Source organism: Phascolarctos cinereus, unplaced genomic scaffold (assembly GCF_003287225.1).
Source record: "Phascolarctos cinereus isolate Bilbo 61053 unplaced genomic scaffold, phaCin_HiC Scaffold_4;HRSCAF=312, whole genome shotgun sequence".
Classification (NCBI taxonomy): Eukaryota; Metazoa; Chordata; class Mammalia; order Diprotodontia; family Phascolarctidae; genus Phascolarctos; species Phascolarctos cinereus.
In genome coordinates this window covers 182,844,730-182,868,390 of record NW_027555847.1, presented here as the reverse complement: position 1 = coordinate 182,868,390, position 23,661 = coordinate 182,844,730, and the positions used below count along the sequence as shown (strand labels likewise).

Sequence of the window (23,661 nt, the reverse complement as noted above, 5' to 3'; positions counted from 1 at the left end):
GATTAAAAAAGCTTGTTCCTATACATTAGCTTATTTTATTTTCACAGTAAGTCCTGCAAGTATAGTTGTCCTCATTTTAAAGGAAAGGAAATTGAATCTTAGAGTTGTAAAGTGTAAGAGGTAGTGCTAAGACTCTAATCTAGGTCTTCTAACTCCCAAGCCAATGTTATCTCCATAATACCAACCCACATCTCACTAAAGGAGGTATATGATTTGTCTGTGAAGCCACACCCAAGAATAATATAACATTGATTATTATTTATCTCTTAAGAGATGATCAGACAATTTCCTATGTGCTATAAAAGCCACTATAACTGAGACATGACTTTCACCCTGGTGATTACAGCCTAGTAGGAGAAGTGACATGTAGAGTGTAAGCCAGCGTGACAGGGCTGCCGACTTTGGGTAGCTAGAGAGATGTAATAAAAGGCAATCTTCAGGGCCAGCTACCTCCCGGCCTTCTCACTGGTAGCAAAAACTGGCCTGGCACATAGTAAGCACTTAATAAGTGCTTTGTCTATCATTCTGAGGTTCTTTCCATTGTCAAGTCCATGAAACATTATTTTCTCAGTGTGTGCATGCTCCCTCTAACAATAGAGATCAAAAATCCCTCCACGTCCTCAGTAGATGGTCATGAATTGCTACGACTGAAAAATATCATCTGGTAGCCAAACTCCTTCTTGATGTGCATCTCCATACTTGGGTAAGAGGATCCTTGGATCATGTGCCCAGGACTGACCTTAAAGCCATTCCAATTTAGTCGGACTGTCTAAAGCTTGTACCCTGCCTTGCACAACCAACAGGTATCTCAAAATGACACTGAGGCATCACAGTGTTCTCCATTACTAGTGAAAATTGAGAGCTGCCTAGAGAAAAAATAGCAAGTGTCCAGTGACTACTCTAAAAAGGCTTGCCACTAATTCTTCCCCAATCCAAGACCCTTTAGGCAAGGAGCCCTCAGGAAGCTGCATCAGTATAAAGAGAAGAAGAATCAACACTTGCATTGACTTGCCTAGAAAAGACTTGTGTCAGAATGAAACAGGTGAAAAGAGTTATCTAAATCTGATTCATCCATAGTTTAAGCCTCAGGAGCTGTGTTAATGACATTCTAAATCCTCAGTGACAGATTGTATGGCTTTTCAAAAGGAGTTGGAGAAATCCTCTTTGTCTCGTTATCACTTCAAGCTGGATTTTTAGCAGAAAATCCTTTCTTTTTAAAAAAAAATGGGATAAATGTAGTCAGATGCTAGGCTAAGCTTTTGATTCCTTTGCGTGTGATATGGAATAGGCATTTGAGACATTTTCTCAGACAGGAGAGAAAAAAGATCTTCAAGATTGCCATTTTTCACCCTATATTTTAAGGATGATACAGATTATATTACTCATTGGGCAATATTTAATTTTTAATATCCCTTCATCTCATCTTTAAAGTTGAGTCAGACTATTAGTATTTAACCCACTGGACACAAGAGTCTACTTTATATGTTTATTAATATAAATCTAATTTTACTTCTATAGTCAGAATTTTGGTCTTAACGAGTAGTCTAACTTTATTCCAAAATAAGTCCAAAGCTATTTTTGTCAATGGGAACAGAAAGCAAAATAAGAATCTAAGTGTCTGCCCAATCTTCGTGTGCATTTTTTTTTTGCACTCAAAAATATCCTCTATAGAGTGTATAAGCACACAGCCCAGGTCCCACAAGAACTCTCAGCTCTCAAGGAATGGCCCAATACCAAGTCATTTTCTGTCTTTACCTCTATGCTCTGACCTGGAGATAACTCTCAGAAAATCTTCTAATACACTCGTGCTAATGCACATCTCAGTTTTCCCAAATGGGGGTGATAGGAATTCTTAGCTCTTATATAAGCACTGAAGATAGTATGTGCAAGTCAAGCATGGGACAGCCTTTATTTCACCCCATAGAAAATGCAGTAGATACAAAGGACTCATAGGAACCCATAATACATTACCATATAATGCATTCAGATAGCCCATTACTCCCCCAGAAGTGACATGAACTTGAGACTGCTCTCAGGGAAACCTTTTGACATGCTGGTAAGTCCATCTTCTCCACAAAGCCATACACAGTTCTTCCAAAACCCATAATGCCACCCATTGGTTGATGTTCTCCCCAGAAGGTTAGCATGCTTTTAAGGGTATTAAACAAGGAATAGCACCCCCATTGTATCAGCACTGGATATACTAGCTTTACTATACAGTAGGATAATACATAGGAACTATGTAAATGGTCTTATTCACTCCCCAAAAAGTACTCTGTATAAAGAAATTCTCTCTCTCTTTAGGAGGTCTGAATTCTGAATTCTTGAGCCTGGGACCTCCCAAACTTGGGAACTAAGGAACTTGGTTTTTGTTTCTTGGTTTGTATTTTTAAATACGCTGTTTGGCTTTTTTTTCCTCTAGGCAATTGGGGTTAAGTAACTTGCCCAGGGTCACACAGCTAGTAAGTGTCATGTGTCTGAAGTCGGATTTTGAACTCGGGTCCTCCTGAATCCAGGGCCCGTGCTCTATCTACTGTGCCACCTAGCTGCCCCAGGAACTTGTAATTACACATGAGGCAATCTCCCAAAGCTGCCATTGCACAAGAATTCTCCCTGACCAGGGAATTTGAAATATTCTTTCCTCTACAAAGAAGTTTGGGATTCATAAACACCGTCTATGAACTACTCTCTCACAACATTTGGGTACATCCATTTGTTTCTTCTATGTGCCTCTCTAGTCAAGTCAATAAGCGTTTATTAAGCATCTACTATGTGACAGGCACTATACTGAATGCTGAGGATGCAAAGAAAGGCAAAAGACAGTACCTGCCCTCAAGGAATTCACAGTCTAACGGGGGTGAAAACATGAAAACAACTATGAACAAACAAGACCTATAAAGAATAAATTGGAGATAATCAACAAGAGAAGGCAGTATCATTAAGGGGAAGTGGGAAAAGCTTCTTGTAGAAGATAATGTTTTAACAGGGACTTGAAGGAAGCCAGGGAAGTCAGGAGATGAATATGAAGAGGGAAAAAATTCTAGGCATAGGGAACTGTCACTGAAAAAAATGCCTACGGGCAGCTAGGTGGCGCAGTGGATAGAGCACCGTCCCTGAAATCAGGAGGACCCAAGTTCAAATCTGACCTCAGACCAAACACTTGACACTTACTAGCTGTGTGACCCGGGGCAAGTCACTTTACCCCAATTGCCTAATTAAAAAAACCAAAAATTTAAAAAATGCCTAGAGTTGGGAGATGGAATATCTTGTGCAAGGAAAAGCAAAGATCCCAGAATACATGGAGGGGAGCAAGGTATAGGAAGACTGGAAAGGCAGGAAGAAATAAGATTGTTAGGAGCTTTAAAAGGCAAACAGAGATTTCACATTTGATTATAGAGGTAATAGAAAGCCACTGGAGTTTATTAAATAGGTAGGTAACATGGTCAGACCTATGCTGTAGGAAGATCAATTTGAGTAAGGAGTCAAGGAAAACACAAAGGTTGCAAGTCTATGTGACTAGGAGCAGGATGGTATCCTTGAGAGTAATAGGCAAGATGGGAATAGTTGAGGTCTTGAGGGGAAAAAAGAGTTTGACTTTAAAATATCTATGGGACATCCAGTTCAAGGTGTTCAAGAGAAAGCTAAAGATGTACAACTATAGGTCAAGACAGAGGTAAGGGCTGGATCTGGGAATCACCGGCATAGAGACAATGACCAAATCCATGGGAGCTAATGACATCACCAAGTGAAATTAGTTCAGAGACAGAAGAGAAGAGGGTCATAGACCCAGACAGATAGGATGACCAGGAGAGGTCAGTGCCACAAAAACCTAGAGAGAGAAGAGTATGAAGGAGAAGAGGACGATCAATAGTGCCAAAAGCCGCAGAGAGGTAAAGAAGAATAAGGACTGAGTAAAGAGCATTAGATCTGGTATTAACAAATCACTGACAACTTCAGAGAGAACAATTTCAGTCAAATGATGAAGTCGGAAGCCAGACGATAGAGAGTTGAGAAGGAAATGAGAGGAAGAGAAGTGGAAGCACTGTTTGTAGCCAGCCTCAATGGGAATTAAATGATTTCTAAGGTCCCTTCCACTTGTAAATCTATGATCCTATGATTAGAAATGAGTACAAAATCCATTTAACCTCACTGAGCCTCAATTTTCTCATTTGTAAATTCAAGGGGTAGCAGCGAAAGTTGGACTAGATCAGACCTGGGGTCTGTGAACTGGGTAGATAGATAACTACTTCAGAATATTTGGTTTCCTTCATAATTCTATGGATTTAAGAACTTTATTCTGAGAAAGTGGCCATAGGCTTCACTAGACTGCCAAAAAAAGTTGAGAACTCCTGCACTAGATAAATCCTAAGGTTCATTTAAGTTCTAACATTCTCCAATTCTACATTGGCATGCTCACATGCAGAAGGGTTCACTGCCAAGGTGAGTTATCTAGTCATAAGATCATGCCATTATCAGACCGCCATTCCAGTTTCTTAAAGGACCTCACAAATCTTCAAGGCTGAATGACAAGACTGCAAGGCAAGCAGTCAGCAGGACACAATGCTTAGATGGTGGAGGTTGAAGAACCCCATAGGACTTCTATGATAAAGAGTCCCGTGGTCTGAAATGAGGTCTGGGCAGCACAGTATATGTAGCAGGGAAAGGTGTGGGTCAAATACCTTACAAACCAAGAGAAGTGAAAAGGGATGATGCAAATTAGGTGGGAATGAATGTCTTAGAAAAGTAAAGATTCCAAAGTAATGAGAGACCATTTATATTAACAAAGGCTGACCCTCATTTGGGGAGGACAAGAGAAGAATGTAGAAGCCTAAACTAGAGTAGAAGGAAGGTATTCCAATACTCTTGCTGAAGACCAGGCACAATTATCTTCTCTGGGCAAGATCAGTGTCTTTTATTTCCTCTCTCTTATTCTCGAAGAACCCTTTCAGGGATGGGAGATGAAATGTCATGTACAAGGGAGAACTAGCAGTTCAGTTTGACTAGAACAAAGTATATGAAGGGGAATAAGGAACCTATGAAATGAGACTGGAAAGCCATGTGGGAGCCAGATTGTGGAAAGCTTTAAAGATAAACTGAATATTTTATCTTTAAAAGGAAAACTGAATATTTTATCTTAGAGGCATTTAGGAGCCACAGAAGATTTTTTTGAATAGGTGAGTGATATGATCAGTTCTGTGGTTTAGGAGCATCAATTTGGTCACTGTGTGGAGGATGGATTGGAGAAGGGAAAAACTAGAAGCCGAGAAACCAATTAGAAAGCTGTTATAATTGTCCATGTGAGAAGTGATGGCTGCTACAAATAGGATAGAGTCCGTGTGCAGAGAGAGAGAACAGGATGAATGTAAGACATATTACAGAAGTCAAATCAACAAGGTTTGAGAAACTCTTGAACATAAATTCTCAAGACACAAAGAAATTACTGTGATGAGGGAAAAAAAGTTATCTAAATAAGTTAATGTGGATGCACAGGAAGCTCATCAATAAACCAGAAATTTTAAATGATACTGACAAAATATAGAAACAAAACAAGGTATTGGCAGATGAATAAAAGAGCATGACATGATTCTGTGAATCTAACCTCAGGAGTACTAAAATTCAGAATTAACTTACAGGTCATTTTATAAGAACAAGATGAGGGAACTGTGGCTAGATGGCAGGTGTCTGAAAAAGATACAAGGAGTTCTGGTGGAATGCAAGATATATAAGCAATGTGATACGGCTGCCAAAAAGGTCAATACCATATTAAGCTGAATTAAGAGAAGCATAATGCCCAGAACCAGAGAGGTGATTTTTTTTGTGGTTGGGGTTGGGAGAGGTTCCAGATATTTGATTTCATTGATGGAGGGAGCTTTCAGTAAAGAAAACTCCCTCCACCAATGCCGATCAGCAATTGTTCTGTACCATCTTAGTCACCATTCCCAAGTCAACAACCTGGCATTGCCCTATTTAGCACATCCAATACCTCGCTTCACATAGATTATAATCACACATGCTTCCTGTCACAGAGACATCCCAAGAATAAGAAGGTTGTGTATCTATAGGTGTAACTTGTTTTTGCTCAAATGGGTATTTTCCCTGCTGCTGTTAAGAACGTTTCCTGCTTTGAGTATGGTACTCTCTGTACCCTAACAGATTCTGTGTTTCTTAAGATTGTGTGAGTTTTTTAATGATTAATTTGTATTGCTAGTGTAGTTATCATTCACTTCATTTATGGGTAACACCTATACCTTGCGGAGCTAAGTAAGCAATTTGACATGTGTGCTTTGGGGCATGAAACAAGGCAAAGAACATGAAAACTACCCTGTTGGGCTTAAATTCCATTCTGCTCTCTGACCAAGCCCAGAGGTCATCTCAGTGATCATTAACTGAGCACTCCCAGTGAACTAGATGCTGCCACAGCAATCATGGGACTCAACATTGCCCATGGCTAATGAGCTCACCCAATCCAACCACCCTTTCAGAATTGCAACTGGACAATACAAGGGACATGTTCATTGTGGGCAAGATTTACACCACCCATAACAATTCTCAGGAATGAAAATTGCAGATGCAAATAATTGTAGGTCTTATGCATCACTGGCTTTTCATTTTGAAAATGAGTTTCTCTCACACTATGGACACTGTGCTTCTGTCGATTTATCCTAAGATAAAAGTAGTTTTCTTCATGTCCTATGGTTGACTGACATCAAGTTTGCAGCCCACTAAAATCTCCAGATTATTCTCACAGGAACTGCTGCTCAACTCTGTTCTTGACCTTATTCTTGACAGGAGGCAGGGTGGCAGAATGAGAAAAGTACTTAGAGACAGAAGGCTTGGCTTTGAGTCCCAGTTCTAACACATACTACCTGTGTAATACTAAGGAAATCATTGAACTTCTCTGAGGCATCCTCATTTATAAAATGGGGAACTTCCTACCTCAAAGGGTTGCTGGATTAAAAACACTTTGTAAATTTTGTAAAAACAAAACAAAACAAAACTGCATAGTAGTGGTAGTAGTGGTGGCAGTGATAAGTTGTGATAGTAGTAGTAGTAAGCATTTATAAAGTGCTTTAAGGTTTGCAAAATGCTTTACAAATTTTATCTCATTTTATCCCCACAACAACTTTGGGAGAGAGGTGCTATTATTATTCCCATTCTACAGATGAGGAAGCTAATCGAGATTTAAATGACTTAAAATCTACACAGCCTATATAGCTTGTAAGTATCTCAGACCAAATTGGAACTCATCTTCCTGTGAAATAATCATCAGTAACTCAGCAAAAGAACCAGTTCATTGTTCCAAAGCAGACGTGGAAGAGATACCTCATGGAAGCCCAGAATTCACTTGGCAGTACTTACTCCATTTTTTGCCCAGCACCAGATATCCCAGAGCCCTGAGACCCAATTATTTTAATCAATGAGCTAGGGCAAACTAGAAAAAAAAAACTTATCGAGGCTCATCCAAATGCTAAAGTCCCAAATTCTATCTCAAACTCTGGGTCAGAGTGACCACAAATTCTCTTTCAGTTGAGTACCGACAAGCAAGCATACTTCACCAATCTACCTCCTGTTTTACTGGCTTCCCATTCATCATCTTTCTGGCTTAGGTGAAGGTGGCCTGACCATCCTATTGCTTCCAAATCCTCATGCCTTTTATTGCCCAACTTCCCACCCAACTTGGTAAACTCATCACCTCACCCATTCCATAGCATGCCTTAGAATTGTCCTATTGTTAACAAACTCCCCTACATCCTTAAATTTTCAAATAATATTCCTTTCTTCTTCTCACAGTGATCAAAACCAGGTCTCTCCTGAAGACATCATATTCCTTAAAGCTTCCTTGAGACATAAATGGCCATTCCTCCTCCATATCTTCCTACAATTGTGTCTGGTCACCAGCAAAGATAATAGCACATCTTCCCTCTGTTCTTGTTTAAGCTTTCACAACCTTCCCTTGTCCTCCCCAACTCATAGCCCTCCTTCACTTAAATCCAATTCACTTGCAAGTCATGGCATCATCTTTCTGATGTCATGCTTCTCTTTGAGAATGAAAGACAAACCACACACACACACACACACACACACACACACACACACACACACACACACAGAGCTAGCTCCTAGGGAAAGGAGGAAGGGAAAGGATACTTACTCTTCATTCCACACAGCATCCACACCATTCCTCTACTACCATCTTTTAATGAGCTTTCCATTTCTGAGATTGATTCCACTTGTACCTCCATTCTTGTTTCTGCTATTTACTGACCTCCAAGTTATCCTGCCTATTTTATCAAAGACTATCCCATCACCTCAGGGTCAAGGCTCAAGGACTGGACTCATGCTGAGAACCCCTCTCACAACTCAACCATATGATTCTTCAACCAACTCAATTCCAATGAGCACATTCCCCACTCCATATCATCCACCAACAAACATGAGCATACCTGAAACATCATCATCTTTCAAAATTGCACCATCTCCAAGATCAAGAACTTACATATTTCCCTCCACAACTACAACCACTGTCCTTCTACCATTCCCTCCCTCTCATTCACCTATCAGGGATGGGGAACCTTCAGCCTCATGGCCACATGTGGCCCTCTAGGTCCTCAAGTGAGGCCCTTTGACTGAATCTGAACTTTACAGAACAAATCCCCTGTAAAACTTGGCCTGAAGGCCACATGTTCCCCACCCCTAACTTAGACCTTCATTGTTCTTATGACCTTAGGACCCTTGATCCATCCCAATTGCTCAAGGACATCTCCTTCAAAGTGATTCCATTTGCCCCCACAGCCATCTTTGACTACATAGTCTGCTACTTTGGCATTTCACTACTGCCTAGAATCCCTTGCTCCTCTGATATTACCCCATTCCCAAAATGCAAATCCTGCTCTAGGAAACTCATCATCCTGCAAGATCTGATTGGAGGATGGAGCCATGAACTCTAAAACCTCCATTTAATGAGGGATCTCAGCTCAGAACATCTCACTTCTCACCTGGCTACCCTACTTTGAGGCTTCTCCTACTTCTCCAATATGCCCCAGGAAGTTCATCATTGGGAAAACCTCATCTACCTGCGAGATCCCGTCCACCTCATCACTGCCCTCTGCCTCTGATTAGATGGTAGAGCCATGAATTCCAAAACTTCCATCCAAGGGGGGAACTCGGATCAGAACATCTCCTCATTTCTCACCTCACTACTGTGTAACTTCTCTGATTTTTTCACCATCTCCTCCCCACCCCCAAGGTATTTTACCAAGTGCTTCCTTTTGTGTTGTTGTCTTCCCCCTCCCTCAATTAGATTATCAACTCCTTGAGGGCTGAGATTTTCTTTTCTTTTGAATTTGAATCCCCACCTCTTAGCATCTGCTTGGCACATAGCAGGTGCTTAATAAATGTTTATTGACTGACTGCCTGACTGAATCCTCACTCTGAGTAACCCCCACTTCTGACTTCTCCCCTCAAGCTATAAAGGTAGATGTTATTGTAGAAAATCATGAAATCTAACTGATTTTACCCACTACAAATTAATGGTATAGAACCTCACAAGGGCTCTTGTGCTGCTCAACAACCTATATGCATTATAGATAGAGTTTCCTCATCTGGAAGTTCCTTATGCCAATGAAATCACAGATCTAGTCCTTATCTCTATCCTTGCATGTGCTGAGTTGTGAGAATACCTTGAAAAAAGCAAAAACAATTCATTCCTTCAAAGAGCTTGGTTAATGGGTGAGACAACATATATGTAAACTGGTACATATAAGATGAGAATAGATGGAAGTTAGCACCATCCCTCAGTTTCCTCATCTATAAAATGGGGATAAAGTATGCATTGCACCTACCTCACAGGGTTGTTGTGAGAATCAAATGAGATAAGTCTGTAAGGTTCTTCTTAAATCTTAAAGCACTAGATACATATCAGTTTTCCAAGGAGGTTAGACTTTGTTCATGATGCCCAGAAAAGCACATACACTCTCTCTGCTTCAAAACACATCACCTCTAACTCTTCCTACTGACGAAAATCCCTTCCCTCAATCAACTGGCCCTCCAAGTATTTCCCAAGGTGTTGCATTCCTTTTCCCATGCTACCTTCCAATACAAGAATGGCAAATCATTTCCTACCAACACAGAGGTTGCTCCTTACAGCAATTAACAATGACTGACTCATTAACTGGTGATCAATGGTGATTGGTTCCTTGCCATATAGCTGACCTGTTTTCATCTCCCTGGTGCATTTTTTTAAAGTAACTTGACAAATCAGAGAGAGGGAAAATTAAATTACCTCCATGATCTCTCCCAATCCAAAGATTCTGTGCATCCCTGCTAAGTCAACTAGAAAGGTCCTCCAGAAACCTTCACTGAGCCTTCCTGAGGGAGGCTATGTTTCAGAGACTAACAGGAAAGTTGTTCTTTGAAAATATAAGCCTTCTGGAACTGGCCAATATACTACATAAGTGGACTTCCTACAGAGAGGCAACCACCCAGATGATTCACAGAGGGTTTTCTTGTTCTTGTTGGTTGGGATTTTTTATTGTTATTTTTATGTCTGGGGCAAAATGATCATTAATTATTGATAAAGTAGCTATGCCACTAAGAACTATACTCCCTCACTTCTTGCCTCTTTTACTTCCTCCAGCTCCCTGTGGACAAAATGAAACCCGAGAGGATGGCAAAATAATCCAGTTGCCTCCCTGCAAGACAGGAGCCTGGATTGTGCCAGCCATCATGGCCTGTTACCTCTTAGTGGCAAATATCCTGCTGGTCAACCTCCTTATTGCTGTCTTTAAGTAAGTCGCAAGTTGGCATTTGGGGATTTGACTTCAGTGCAAGGGTGGGAGAAAAAAAAAACATAACAAAACACTACTGTACCTGGTGGAAAGGAGGTTAATTAGGCTGTGTGAAGGTGAAGCTCACCTGGGCTATTGACACTAGAGGAAGCAAACAGGCCCTAGCATACCTAGTGGTTGCTGCACTCCTGAAGGATTGGCTGCTGCTGGAAAACAGTGACAAGGAGGAAGAAGTTCACCCTCAGAGGGAACTGTTGTAGCCCTTTAAATTTTGTCACCTTAGGGCAAAGCCACACTCATCGTGGCCTAGGTAAACCTCTTAAAAAGAAAAACAGTCCTTAACAGAACAGCAGATCTCACTGTTTTCTATTTGCCCCTTTTTCAGCAACACATTTTTCGAAGTTAAATCTATATCCAATCAAGTGTGGAAGTTTCAGAGGTATCAACTGATCATGACATTTCATGAAAGACCCGTCCTGCCACCACCCCTAATTATTTTCAGCCACATGACCATGATATTCCAGCACCTTTGTTGTCGATGGCGGAAACATGAGAGCGATCCAGATGAAAGAGACTACGGCTTAAGTAAGTTTTGAGTACCTGACTCAGTACACTCCAAATCAGAAGTGTTATGCAAGAAAATATGCTTATCTTGCTTTTTCCATTGGCTTGCCAAAGGCTCCACATGGCTCTGGAGCTCCTTGGGGTTTGGCACTTGAAAAGTGGTAGTGAAGCCATAAAAGGATTGAATTACATGCTCTTGACCTCTCACCCCTACTGGCAGAAAATAAAACCAACAGGTCTCAGGAGATGAACCCCAAAACCTTCCAACACTCATTCCAGCCATGGACTCCTCTCTGTATTAGTAGCCTCTAAAGCTTAAGGCATTATGGTAGAGTAGGGAGAACACTGGACTTAGAGTCAAAAAGACTCAAATCCTGTACCAGACACTTACTAACTGTACGACTCTTGGCAAATCAATTAACCTCTCTGGGCTTCAGTTCCTTATCTGTAAAATGAGGGGGTCAGAGTTCAGATTCTAAGGTATCTTCCAACTCTAAATCTATAATCTCATAACCTACACCAAACCAACTATCCTTTAAAATCTGTCATTTTCAACCAGTTCTCTGTCCTGGTAATCCCCAGTTTCATTAACAGGTAAGAATTAGAAGTTTAAGAAAGGGATAAAGAAGTTGCTACAAGGTTCCCAATTTCCATGTGAAATTCTAATTCCAACAAATGAAAGGTGATTTTTAAAATGTTAAGCCCTTCTTCTTCTAGGTGTGAACTAACACAGTCAAAATCAGGGACAGATTGAGTATTTATTAATGGGTCAGATCCCTCACCAGGAAATGCCCTAGGGATTACAGGGCACACAGGATCCTAGAGCAATTTGCAACTTGGTTCAATTCATTTAGTTTTTACTTCTTAAGCACCTACTATGTGCAAGGCACATAAGTGCTAGGTGTCAATAACAAAAAGAAAAAAAGTCCTTCTTCAACTCCCTCCTATTGGAGGCAGAGTCATGTACAGTTACAATTGAGTCCCACATGGCCATATAGCTCAGGAACAGCATTAATTGCCAAGTCTAGGTCCATCTCACCTCCATACTATTTCTCACATCCACCATTTGCTCTCCAACCTCACCCCACCCATGTTATATCAGGCCCACATCAAATCTTGCCTGGATGATTGTTAATATCCTCCTAATTTGCCTCCCTGAATCCAATCCTCTTCTCCCTCCAGTCCACTGTTGATACATGCCTGACAGATTGATATTCCTAAACCACAGACCTGACCATGTTATTTCCCTACTCAAAAGGCTCTATGTCTCCCTCTTGCCTCTACGATAAAATAAAAACACCTGTGTTTAGCATTTAAAATTCTTCACAATGTGGTTCCAAACTACTTTTCCAGGCTAATTACACATTAGTCCTTCTAATGCATTTTATGTTTGAGCTAAATTGGCCTACTTTTTTTTCTGCCAGACATAATGTTCCATCTCTTGTCTCTGCATCTTAGACTAGGCTATTCCCTCTTTGTAGAATATTCTCCCTTCTCCCCTCCACCTCTTAGAGCCCCTTCCTCCCTTCAAGGCCCAGTTCAAATACCACCTCTTACAAAAAGGCCTTTCCTAATCCCTTCCCTATATTTGGCATTTTCTTATAAATGTGTTGTATTTATTTATCTGTGAACATGCTTCTTCCAAGTAGAATGTAAGCTATATGAGGACAGGGACTCTTCTGTTCCTGTCTTTATCTTTGTTTCCCTAGCATAGTGCCTATATGCAATAGGCAATAAGTTATTAGATAAATTAGATAAATGTATTATTGCCTTTTAGACTGAATTGATATAGGATACAGAAATCTAGATAGTCCAGATTTGCATTCCAGGCTCCATATCCACCCCCAAAGGGGCCAAGATAAACCAAATAGCTAGGTGAGTGAAGCCATTTATCTAAGCTCGTCCAATATGTTGGTCTTGATATTGTTACTATACAAATGGATCCCAGACATCAGTGGTATATAGGGAATGGGAAGAATTGGCAAACGTTGATAGGAGAAATTCAGTGCCATGGACAGATCAGGATGGATACAGAAGAAGAGCCTTGGGTTGTCTCTGCATGCAATATATCAGAAAGGCTAAAAGGACCTTTTAAGGATCAGTCTCATGGCACAGTGGATAGAGTGCTGGGCTTGAAGTCAGGAGACATCTTTCTGTCACTTTACCCTGTTTGCCTCAGTTTTCTCATCTGTAAAATAAACTACGGAAGGAAATGGCAAGCCACTCTAGTATCTTTGCTAAGAAAATCTCAAATGGGATCATGAAGAATCAGATACAACTGAAACAACTTAATAACAACAGGACACTCACACTGGTTCCCTCAAATGCCAAGTTCTCATAGCTTCTCAATGAAAGGCAAATGACACAAAAAATTATTTACATTGTAAAGTCTGACCCCTGCCTTTTTGTTTTGGTTTGAGGTGGGTTTTTTTTTTTAATTTGGAAAATAACACTTGGCGAAGCCAAGAAAGGAAAGAGTTGTTGTCTACTAACCCTTGTTTTCTTTCTGTGGTTAAGGTTCCAGTAAAGTAAGTACATTTTCTTCGGAGTGTGCTGTCTTTATTATGAAATCATACAGCTCATTCATGAGAAGAGAAATTATTCTGAACTACTGGGATGGGGGGAGGGGGTGTCCCCCTGTCCCTTTTCACTTTTTTCTTTCATCCAGCACTTTATGCAATTTCTTCAATGCAGTCTTCCCCTTCTCACAAAATTCTTCTTCTACAAAGGGTTTTCTTAGGAAGGAAGGAGGGAGTTCCATTTTTCCCTGGCTGTGGATTTGGTATTCCCATTCCCTGAACAAGATTTACATTAGCTACTCAGAGAAAGCCAGGCAAAGTCGTGACTCCAAACCATGGAGTCCAAACACACAAAGGGCAGCTGGGTATGGAAGGGAACTAGAGGCTACAAGACAGATGGCCTTAGAACTTGCAAGACCTAGTTCCCTTCTCTGCCACATACTGTCTGTAGGATCCTGGGTCACATTGACTGCTCAAGGCTCTCAATAAGCTGCAGAATATGGAAAGTTCCCTTATATCTCTGAAATCACAGGTCACATCACTATCCCTAGAAGTAGCACTTAACAGTGGACTACCACCGTTTCAGCCTAACCCTTTTACCACCCCCAACTTGCTCCCTCCTCCCCATTCCAAATACATGAAGAAATTTACTCAAGATTACACTGGGTTACTCTGATGTTGTGTGAAGTCAAAAGGGACTTAAAGAAATCACCTCATTCTACTTTGCAGCCTCCCCCTTTTCTGAGGCTGGCTATAATTCTTAGCTCTTAGTAGCTATTAGTAGGGTAATTCTTAACTACAGCCAGTCCCAAAGTTGAGGCCAGATGTCTTAGATGGATTTCATATCTAAAAGGTAAGCAAATGGACAGAGAAATTGACCTGAAATAGACTATTTGAAAGGATGAAATTTGTTTGAAGTTTAGTCAAGAATCCAGGCCAGTCTACACAGTCCATTTAATATTTTGGTGAATGAGACAATATCTCTGGGAGAGAAGCAAATTTTCTACTCTGACTAATCTCTCTTGTTGCTTTCACAGAACTTTTCATAACAGATGATGAGCTCAAGAAAGTCCATGACTTTGAGGAGCAGTGCATAGAGGAATATTTTAGAGAAAAGGATGACAGATTCAATTCTTCTAATGATGAAAGGATACGAGTGACATCAGAAAGGTATATGCTACATATTTTATTTTATGCCATGAAATACTTCTTTGGGTTATGACTGTGTCCTCAACAGTAACAAAGACAACCAGGAAGAGTCAACATTTGCGTGTTCGCTTGTATCACTAATGCTTATTATTTAGGCAATAAGCAAACATATGCAATAAATTCTTGTTCTTATGTTATTAGTAATCATTAATTGCTTTAATATCAATTATTGTTCATAATAATAAATATTAATCTCTAGACTTCTAAATGAAGTCAAAGGATCATAGACAAATCAGAACGGACCTCAGAGGTCATCTAGACTTAGGAAGACTGTCCCAAAGTCATACAGATCATAAGAAACAAATACCATTCTTATGTCCAGTCTTGAGTTCCCTTAGATAGTGTGGCCTGTATGAATAAATTTATCAACATGTGTCATTCACTGTTTTTACCTTCAGTGCATACAGCTAATACTTGTAAAATTTAAAGTGGCACTCAGACTTTACACGCACCCCATGGACCTTGGTTCAAATCCTGACTCTGCCTCTTGCTACCCATGTTACCTTGGGCAAGTCACTTAATTTTTTTTTTTGCGAGGCAATTGGGATTAAGTGACTTGACCAGGGTCACATAGCTAGTAAGTGTCAAGTGTCTGGTCTGAGATCAGAACTCAGGTCCTCCCAACTCCAGGGCCAGTGTGCCACCTAGCTGCCCCTACTTAATTTCTTTAGGGCTCAATTCCATCATGGACAGGGTGATATCTAAGCTCCCTTTCAGCACTAAATCTATGCAAAGGAAGAAAAAGGAAACAAGCATTTATTAAGTATCTGCTACGTGCCAGGCACCACACTAAATTTTTGTCCTTACAACAACCTGGGAGGTAGATGTTGTTATTATTGCCATTTTAGAAATGAGGAAACTGAGGTGAAACAGAGGTAAAGTAACTTGCCTAGGATCACACAACTAGTAAATGTCTTAGGTTGGAGATGAATAGCACATCAGGCCTGAGTTTAAATCCAGCCACAGACACTTAAAATCATCATCATTATCATCTTTATTTATTATTATTCCTGTCTCCGGGCCCAGCACTCTCTCTCTCTCTCTTGCCCCACCTTGATACCTCTAAGTGATAATCCTACAATCCAGAAAATAAGTTTACAAAACATAGCCCACTGAAATGCAAGAATGGTATAACTGACCTTTCTTATTGTGCCTGTAAGTTCCAAGATGCAGCGGTTCAAAGCAGGACAGTGCCTACAGGAATCTGGATAGGATTGGAGTAACCCAAAGGCCAGCTGAGCATTTGGTCCTAGTCAACCTGTATGGCACTTTTCCAAGGGGAGAATGCAGGACTGACTTACTACCCCTAGAAACTACAGCCAGTCAAGGCGGATCCAAGACAGGTCCACTCCAGAGTATACATCAAGCTTCAACTCAAACCCAGCCCTGAAAAGTTGTTTCCAGACTAGAAAATCCAATCTGTAGCAGGTCTGATATTGCCTTAAGGTCCCTGAGGGTTTGGGTTTGCTTCAGGATGCCCCAGAAGGCCCAAAGCTTCTAATAAGTAACGAAGAGCCACTGTAAAAATTTAAGTGTTTAGGAATCTTTTGAGTTTTAACAAAAAATATACAATAAGGAAAAAGTCAAACAAATTACTAAACATTGATTCTTTTTTAAAATAAAAATATATAATAAAAGGGCTGCTAGGTGGCACAGTGCATAGAGAGCCAGGCTGGGAGTCTGAAAGACCTAAATTCAAACCCAACCTCAGACACTTAGCTATGTGACCCTGGGCAAGTCACTTAACCCTTTTTGCCTCAGTTTCATCATTCATGAAATGAGCTGGAGAAGGAAATGGCAAAGCATTCTAGTATCTTTGCCAAGAAAACTCCAAAAGCAGTCAGACATGACTGAAAAATGGCTGAACGACAAAACATAATAGAGAATGAAAAAAAAAGTGGTTTCTTAAAATACTCATTGCCATTCACCTTTGTGAATGCTTTTCCAGAAGCTATTAGATAACTACATTTCCCTTAAAAGAAGGGAGCATATTTTAAAATGTAATGGTTCTAGTTGTACTTGAAGATCCAAATGACTGTCAATGTGTAACCTGATAAGTCAACTCCCCCCAAGGAGAGTCAATGTTCGGTGGTTCCCTGGAATAGGCGGTTTTATCAGTTCAGAATTTTGTTCTGGTCTCTGCTGCCCATTTGTCCCCAACAAAATTCAAATGCTAGGGAGCCTGCTCCCCATGCAAAAGTACCTGAGGGCTTTGCCAACACAGATGGCTCTAACACGATATGACAGGACAAGAAAACTTGGATATTGCTTCTTGTATTGCATGCTACACTTTGGGTACACAGTTCTTTTTCATGGAGTCCATCTTTACTCTTTTAAGTCTGAAAATGAGGCCAAATTTTTGCATTCCTTTCATTCTTGTGCTTTCTTGGAAACAGTATGGGACAGTGAGAAGAACACACAGAGTGGGGGTCCCAAATTTTGCTACTAATACTGACTATGAGTATAACCCTGGGCAAATCACTTAACCTCTAGTTTCCTCAAGTGACTTCAATACAATAAATTGAAGAGAAGGTGCCAATCTGACTTGGGAGAGGAAGTTGTTCACTGAGAGCTCCTTGTACCCATAAAATCTAAGGTCACATCAGAAAAAAAATAAATTGCTCAGCATATACACCCCCAAAAAGAAACTATTGAGTAAGCTGTTCCCACACATTGTTTATAGAATTTATGAAATCTTCATATAACTTTTAAAGTGGAGTAATAGACATAGATGCATGGTTAAAGGAAACTAACAAACATAATTCATAAGGAATTAAGACCATCTAGTTCAAATTTCTTAGCTTTGAGATAACTATATCTGCCTTTTGGGAGATATTTATAATTCAATCTAATCACCCAACTTGAAAACCTTCTCCAATTGCTGGGGAGAGATTGCACAAATGGCCTTCTATTCCTGGTCCTGTGTTCCCCCACCCCAACCCCCACCCATTCCCAACTATGTGGCCAGGGTGAGAAAATACATGAACACATGCCATGCACTGTTTGTGCCTCTAGTACACACGGCCAAAATTAATCAAGTTTAAACTGTCCCAGGACTTTGTAAACATCCTGAACACCTCGGTTACTCCAAAACAAAGTGTGTAATGATCACAATAACATGAAGCAGTTTTTATTCTGGCCGAATAGACCGCAGAGCCAAAATATCAGCTATGATTCTCTTCTCTGGCCTAGGACAAGATTTTTATTAGTGAACATGCAAGCATGGTATTCTCAGATAGCAGTGTTATATACACATGTGATCTATGTCTTCGGTACACATTACTCAGACAAGGGAAGGGGGGAAAGACAGGCTTTTATCAAATGCCAGACACTCTAAGTGCTTTACAAACATTATTTCATTTGATTCTCAAAACTACCATGGGAGGTAAATACTATTATTATCCCTACTTTACAGATGAGGAAACTGAGGCAGACAGAGATTTAAGTGACTTGCCCAGGATCACACAGCCAATAAGTGTCTAAGGATAGATTTGAACTCAGGTCTTCCTGGGTACCTAGGTGGTACAGTGGCTAGAACATTGGGACTAGAGAGTCTAGAAGACCTGAGCTCAAATTCAGCCTCAGATACTAACTGTGTAACCCTGGGTAAGTCATTTAACCTTTATCTATCTCAGTTTCCTCATCTGTAAAATGGAGATAATTATAATACCTATTTCCCAGCATTGTTGTTAGGATCAAATGAAATAATCACTGGCACATAATAAGTGCTATACAAATGTTAGCTGTTTATTATTATTATTATTATTATTATTATTATTATTATTATTATTATTATTATTATTTTGTATGAGGCAGTTTCCCAGAGTCACACAGCAGAGGTCAGATTTGAAGTCAGGTCCTCCTGACCCCAGGGCCAGTGCTATATCCACTGTGCCACCTAGCTGCCCCAATATTAGCTATTATTATTAGCTATTATTCCTAACTCCAGTCCAGTGCTCTATCTCTGCACTACCTAGATAGCTCGGTAGAGATAGATAGATAGATAGATAGATAGATAGATAGATAGACAGACAGACAGACAGACAGACAGACAGACAGACAGATAAAACATTTATTAAGTGCTTATTATGTGTCAGGCACTGTGACAAATGTTGAAGATACAAATACAAGCAAGCAAGACAGTCCTTGCTCCCAAAGAGCTTCTATTCAAGGCTAAGACAACATATAAAGGGGACACTAGTGTAAAGGAGGTCAGGGATAGGTCTAGGGCATGGTATTGAGATAGCCAGAAAGTGGCAAGGAGGCCTGGTTCTAGATAAGATAAAGTGAAAGTTCACCTATCAGAGCCCAGACTCCCAAGGGCAGCATCCCGATCTGGTGGGAGGGGTACAAGGATAATGGACGGAACATATGCAACATGGTTTGGAAATGACCTGGAAGAACTCTAGCTTTGTTATGGGGAGGTTGGGTTTGAATACCAGATCTGCCACTTGCTACTTATATAACCTTGATTATAGATGTAACCTCTCTGGGCCTCAGCTATAAAGGCAATCTATAAGTCATCTATAAAGGGAAGAGGTTGGACTAAATTACCTCTAAAGTTTAGTCCAGATGTAAATCCTATGATTCTGCGTTGCTGAAGTCTAAATCAGGAAATAATAACAATAGATGTAATCAGTGTGGCATCTACCACATTGGACCACCTGCTTTTGAGGGATACTCTTTTTTGCTTGGCTTCCATGATACTAACTCTTCTTCCTCTCCTTTAAAAATAGGCATTCTCAAAGGTTTTTTTTATACCTCTTTTTTCCTCTCTCCTTTGGTGAGTGTATCTATTCCCCATAACTTCAATCACAACCTCTGTGTAATGACCCACAAATCTACATTTCTGCTCCCAGAGTTCCAATCCCTTATTTCCAAATGTCCAACTGGGTATCTCCACCTTGTTGTTCCATCAATACATCACACCCAACATGTTTAAAACTGAACTCATCTGTGGCATAAGGAATAGAGCACTCAACTTGGAGGCAAGAAGATCGAGGTTTGGGGGCAGCTAGGTGGCGCAGTGAATAGAGCACCGGCCCTGAAGTCAGGAGGCCCCGAGTTCAAACCCGGCCTCAGACCAAACACTTGACACTTACTAGCTGTGTGACCCTGGGTAAGTCATTTAACCTTTATCTATCTCAGTTTCCTCATTTGTAAAATGAAGAGTGCTGGCCTGATAACTTCTAAGGTCTCTTACAGCTCTGAGATTGTTCCTTACTTACAGTGACTTACACTGGATAGAGTGGAAAGATCACTCACTTATCCTAAAGTCAGAGAACCTGGGTCACGTAATGTCTCTGCCACTAATAGCCATCATTACTTATTGTTTGAAGACAGCCATCGAAATTTCTCCCCAAATTTTCAGCACATCTTCTTAGCTAATCCCATTTCAGAATGTGGTCAGTTCATTGGGTAGCTAGGACATTTCATTTTGATCCCCAGGTCTGAGTTAATATTTTCTACTTCACAGCAATTTTGTAGAACACCTTATCTTCATCTACTTCTCTCTAGGATTTGGGGACTCTTGGCTGAGCAAATCCAATTCGGGCACTCTGCACCACACCATTCTATGCCCATCTGCTTAGTAACTCGTATTTTTGCTAGTTGAGTTCAAGCCACTGCAGGGCACCCACACAAAGCAGAGATGTCCAGGCACCATGCCTGATTCAAACTAGAGCAAACTACATGATACAATCTGGTTTGTGTTTGGAGGCCAGAAATGCATCCTGTGTAGCTCTTAAAATCACAGAATCTTAGAATTGGAAGGGTCCTTAAAAGTCGTTGAGTCCAACCTCCCACTCTCCACAAGAATCTCTGCTACTACATTCTGGACACATGCTTGTCCACCCTCTGCTTGAATACTATCAGTAACAGAGAAACATTTTCTTGTTGAATTACTGTAGTTAGAAAATTCTTTCTCAGAATTGAGCCAGGATTTGCCTTCCCTTAACTTCAGTTCAGCAAGCATTGATTAAGCACCTATTGTGTGCCAGGCATTGTGCTAAGCACAAGGGATATGGGCAAAAATAAAAATGGTCCCTGCCCTCAATGAGCTTACATTCTAACTTCCACTATGTTCTTGGTTCTTCCCTGAAGCAACACAGGAAAGTGCACTCCCTATTCCATCTGACAGCCCTTCCAATATTTTAAAAGTTATCATGTACCTTTGTCTTTTCTTTACCAGTTGAAACATCTATAGTTCCTTTAGATATTTCTTACGGTATTTCACTTGCTAAAAACCTGTGACATTCTGGTTGTTCCCCTTTAGAAGTATTCTAATTAGTCAACATTGCTTTTAAAATGCAGTACCTATTGTCTGAATACAGACTGAAACATACTATTTTTCACTTTCTTTCATTCTTTTTTTGTTCAAATCTTCCTGTGCAAAATGACTAATATGGAAATGTTTTACATGATTGCATATGTATAACCTATATTAGATTGTCTCAGGGAGGGGAGAGATAAGGGAGGGACAGAGGGACAAAAGTTGGAACTCAAAGCTTTTTAAAAATGTTTTTAAAAATGTTTAACATGTAATTGTGGAAAAATAAAATATTATTTAAAAAATAAAATGAAAGAATGTACCTGAATAGATTAGAAAGCAAAACATAAAAACAAATGTGGCACCTAGAACTGAGCACATGACCAAACCAGTGCAGAGTACAATGGGACTGTTTATTTCCTTGCTTTGTATGCTATTCATGCAGCTGGGGGGTAGCCACAGCATAGAGAATAGGAAGGTGTCTTTGGAAACTGGAAGATGAGGGCTCAGGTTCCACCTCTAAAACATACAGGCTTGGGACAGCTAGATGGACAGAGCTGTGGCCTTGAAGTCAGAAGGACATGAGTTCAAATCCAGTCTCAGACACATGAACACTTACTAGCTGTGTGACCCTGGGCAAGTCACTTATCCCTGATTGCCTCACCAAAAAAAAAAAAGTATTTTGAGAGGGAGTCAGCAGACCTTCAAAGGGGTCCATGATACAAAAAGGTTAAGAACCTCTGATTTAGAGGTTTCTGATTTAGAGATTCTGGAGAAGCTAAAGGTATCCTTTTCCTCTGCTATAGATCCACAAGGAACATTGAGTGTAAGTCATTCCAATAATATGATTTTAAAATTTTAACTCTTGTGGATCAGTGCAAGAAGCAGTTGCCATAGGGGGTGACTAGGTGGTGCAGTGGATAGAGCACTGGCCCTGGAGTGTGACCTTGGGCAAGTCACTTAACCCTGATTGCCTTGTCTCCCCTCCCTCAAAAAAAAACAAGAAGTTGCCACAGAAATAGACATTGACAAAGAGTGCTTTGGGAAAGCCTCTTTGTTTCTGTGTTACCTGGGTAAGTCACCTAACCCTTCAGTGCCCCAAACAACTTTCTAAAACTCAAGGCTGCAGATTCTGTGCCTTCAGTTCTGCATTGTTAGAGAAGTTTCCTTATTGGTGGTGGGTGGTTTAACTTGCCTCCCATCTCTCCCTCATGGTGACTTCCCATATGAAAGTTAGTTCTTTCCTCAAATTTTCCCAGAGCTCATTATCTGGCTCTCTTCTTTATCCCTGGCACATCAAATAGGGATAATGCCCATTGGTGTAATATGTATTATATCCAGGCAATCAGCAAGACCCAAGTTCAAATCCTGCCTCAAATACTAGCTGTGTGACTTTGGGCAAGTCACTTAACATCTCCTTGCTTCAGTCTCCTCATCTATCAAGTGAAGGCAAGGCAACACATATTGATTAAGTGCCAGGTACTGTGGTAAGAGCTGGGAATTACCAGCTAACTAAATTACTAACTCTAAATTACCAAGAAAGACAAAAGGCAATTCCTACTCACAGGAACTCAAAGTCTAATGGATGACACAATATGAAAATAACTATGTATAGGAAAAGTTATATACAGGATAAGCTGGAAATAAGCAATAAAGGGAAGATACTAGACGTAAGAGGGATTGGGAAAGACTCCCTGTAGAAGGTCATATTTTGGCTGTGACTTGAAGGAAGCCAGAGAATCAAGGAAGAGAATGTTCCAGGCATGAGGGACATGATGACAGTGAAACTGATCAGAGTAGGGAGATGGAAGATCATGTGTGAGAAATAGCAAGAAGGCTAATGCCACAAGACAGAAGAGTATGTATGGTAGGGGCTGGAAGACTAAGGTGTAAGAAGACTGGGAAGGTAGAAGGGGGCCAGATTATGGCTTCAAATGCCAAACAGAGGTTTTTATGTTTGATCCTGGAGGCAATAGGGAGCCATTAGAATTTATTGAGTGGAAGGTGAGAGAGAGAAGGAGAAAGGGGCGGTGGTGACAAGGCTAGACTTGGGCTTTGGGGGCATCAGTTTGACTGCTGAGTGGATGATGGACTAGAATGAGGAGAGCCTTGAGGGGGAGAGACCGACTAGCAGGCTATCGTTCCAGTGTGAGGCAATTAACGTCTTGCTCCAGGGTCATGACTGTGTCAGAGGAGAGAAGGAAGCATATACAAGAGGTGTAAAAAAGGTAGAATAAACAGGACTTCGCTACAGACTGGATCAAATATTCAGAAAATGCGATAAATTTGTCATCTCTGCCTCTGTCCAAATTGT

General features: G+C 40.5%; 1 protein-coding gene and 1 long non-coding RNA gene across 2 annotated transcripts in view; one reads left to right on the top strand and one right to left on the bottom strand.

The window, feature by feature from the left end:
- LOC144456843 (uncharacterized) overlaps positions 1-23,661 on the bottom strand; it is a 70,359-nt gene that overhangs the window by 3,638 nt on the left and 43,060 nt on the right. The window lies entirely within an intron of this gene.
- Positions 1-23,661, top strand: part of TRPM3 (transient receptor potential cation channel subfamily M member 3) — a 373,306-nt gene that overhangs the window by 341,591 nt on the left and 8,054 nt on the right. Inside the window, 3 exon segments of the mRNA XM_078152814.1 lie at positions 10,637-10,787; positions 11,173-11,372; positions 14,908-15,040. Of these exon segments, the coding sequence (XP_078008940.1) occupies positions 10,637-10,787; positions 11,173-11,372; positions 14,908-15,040 (484 nt within the window).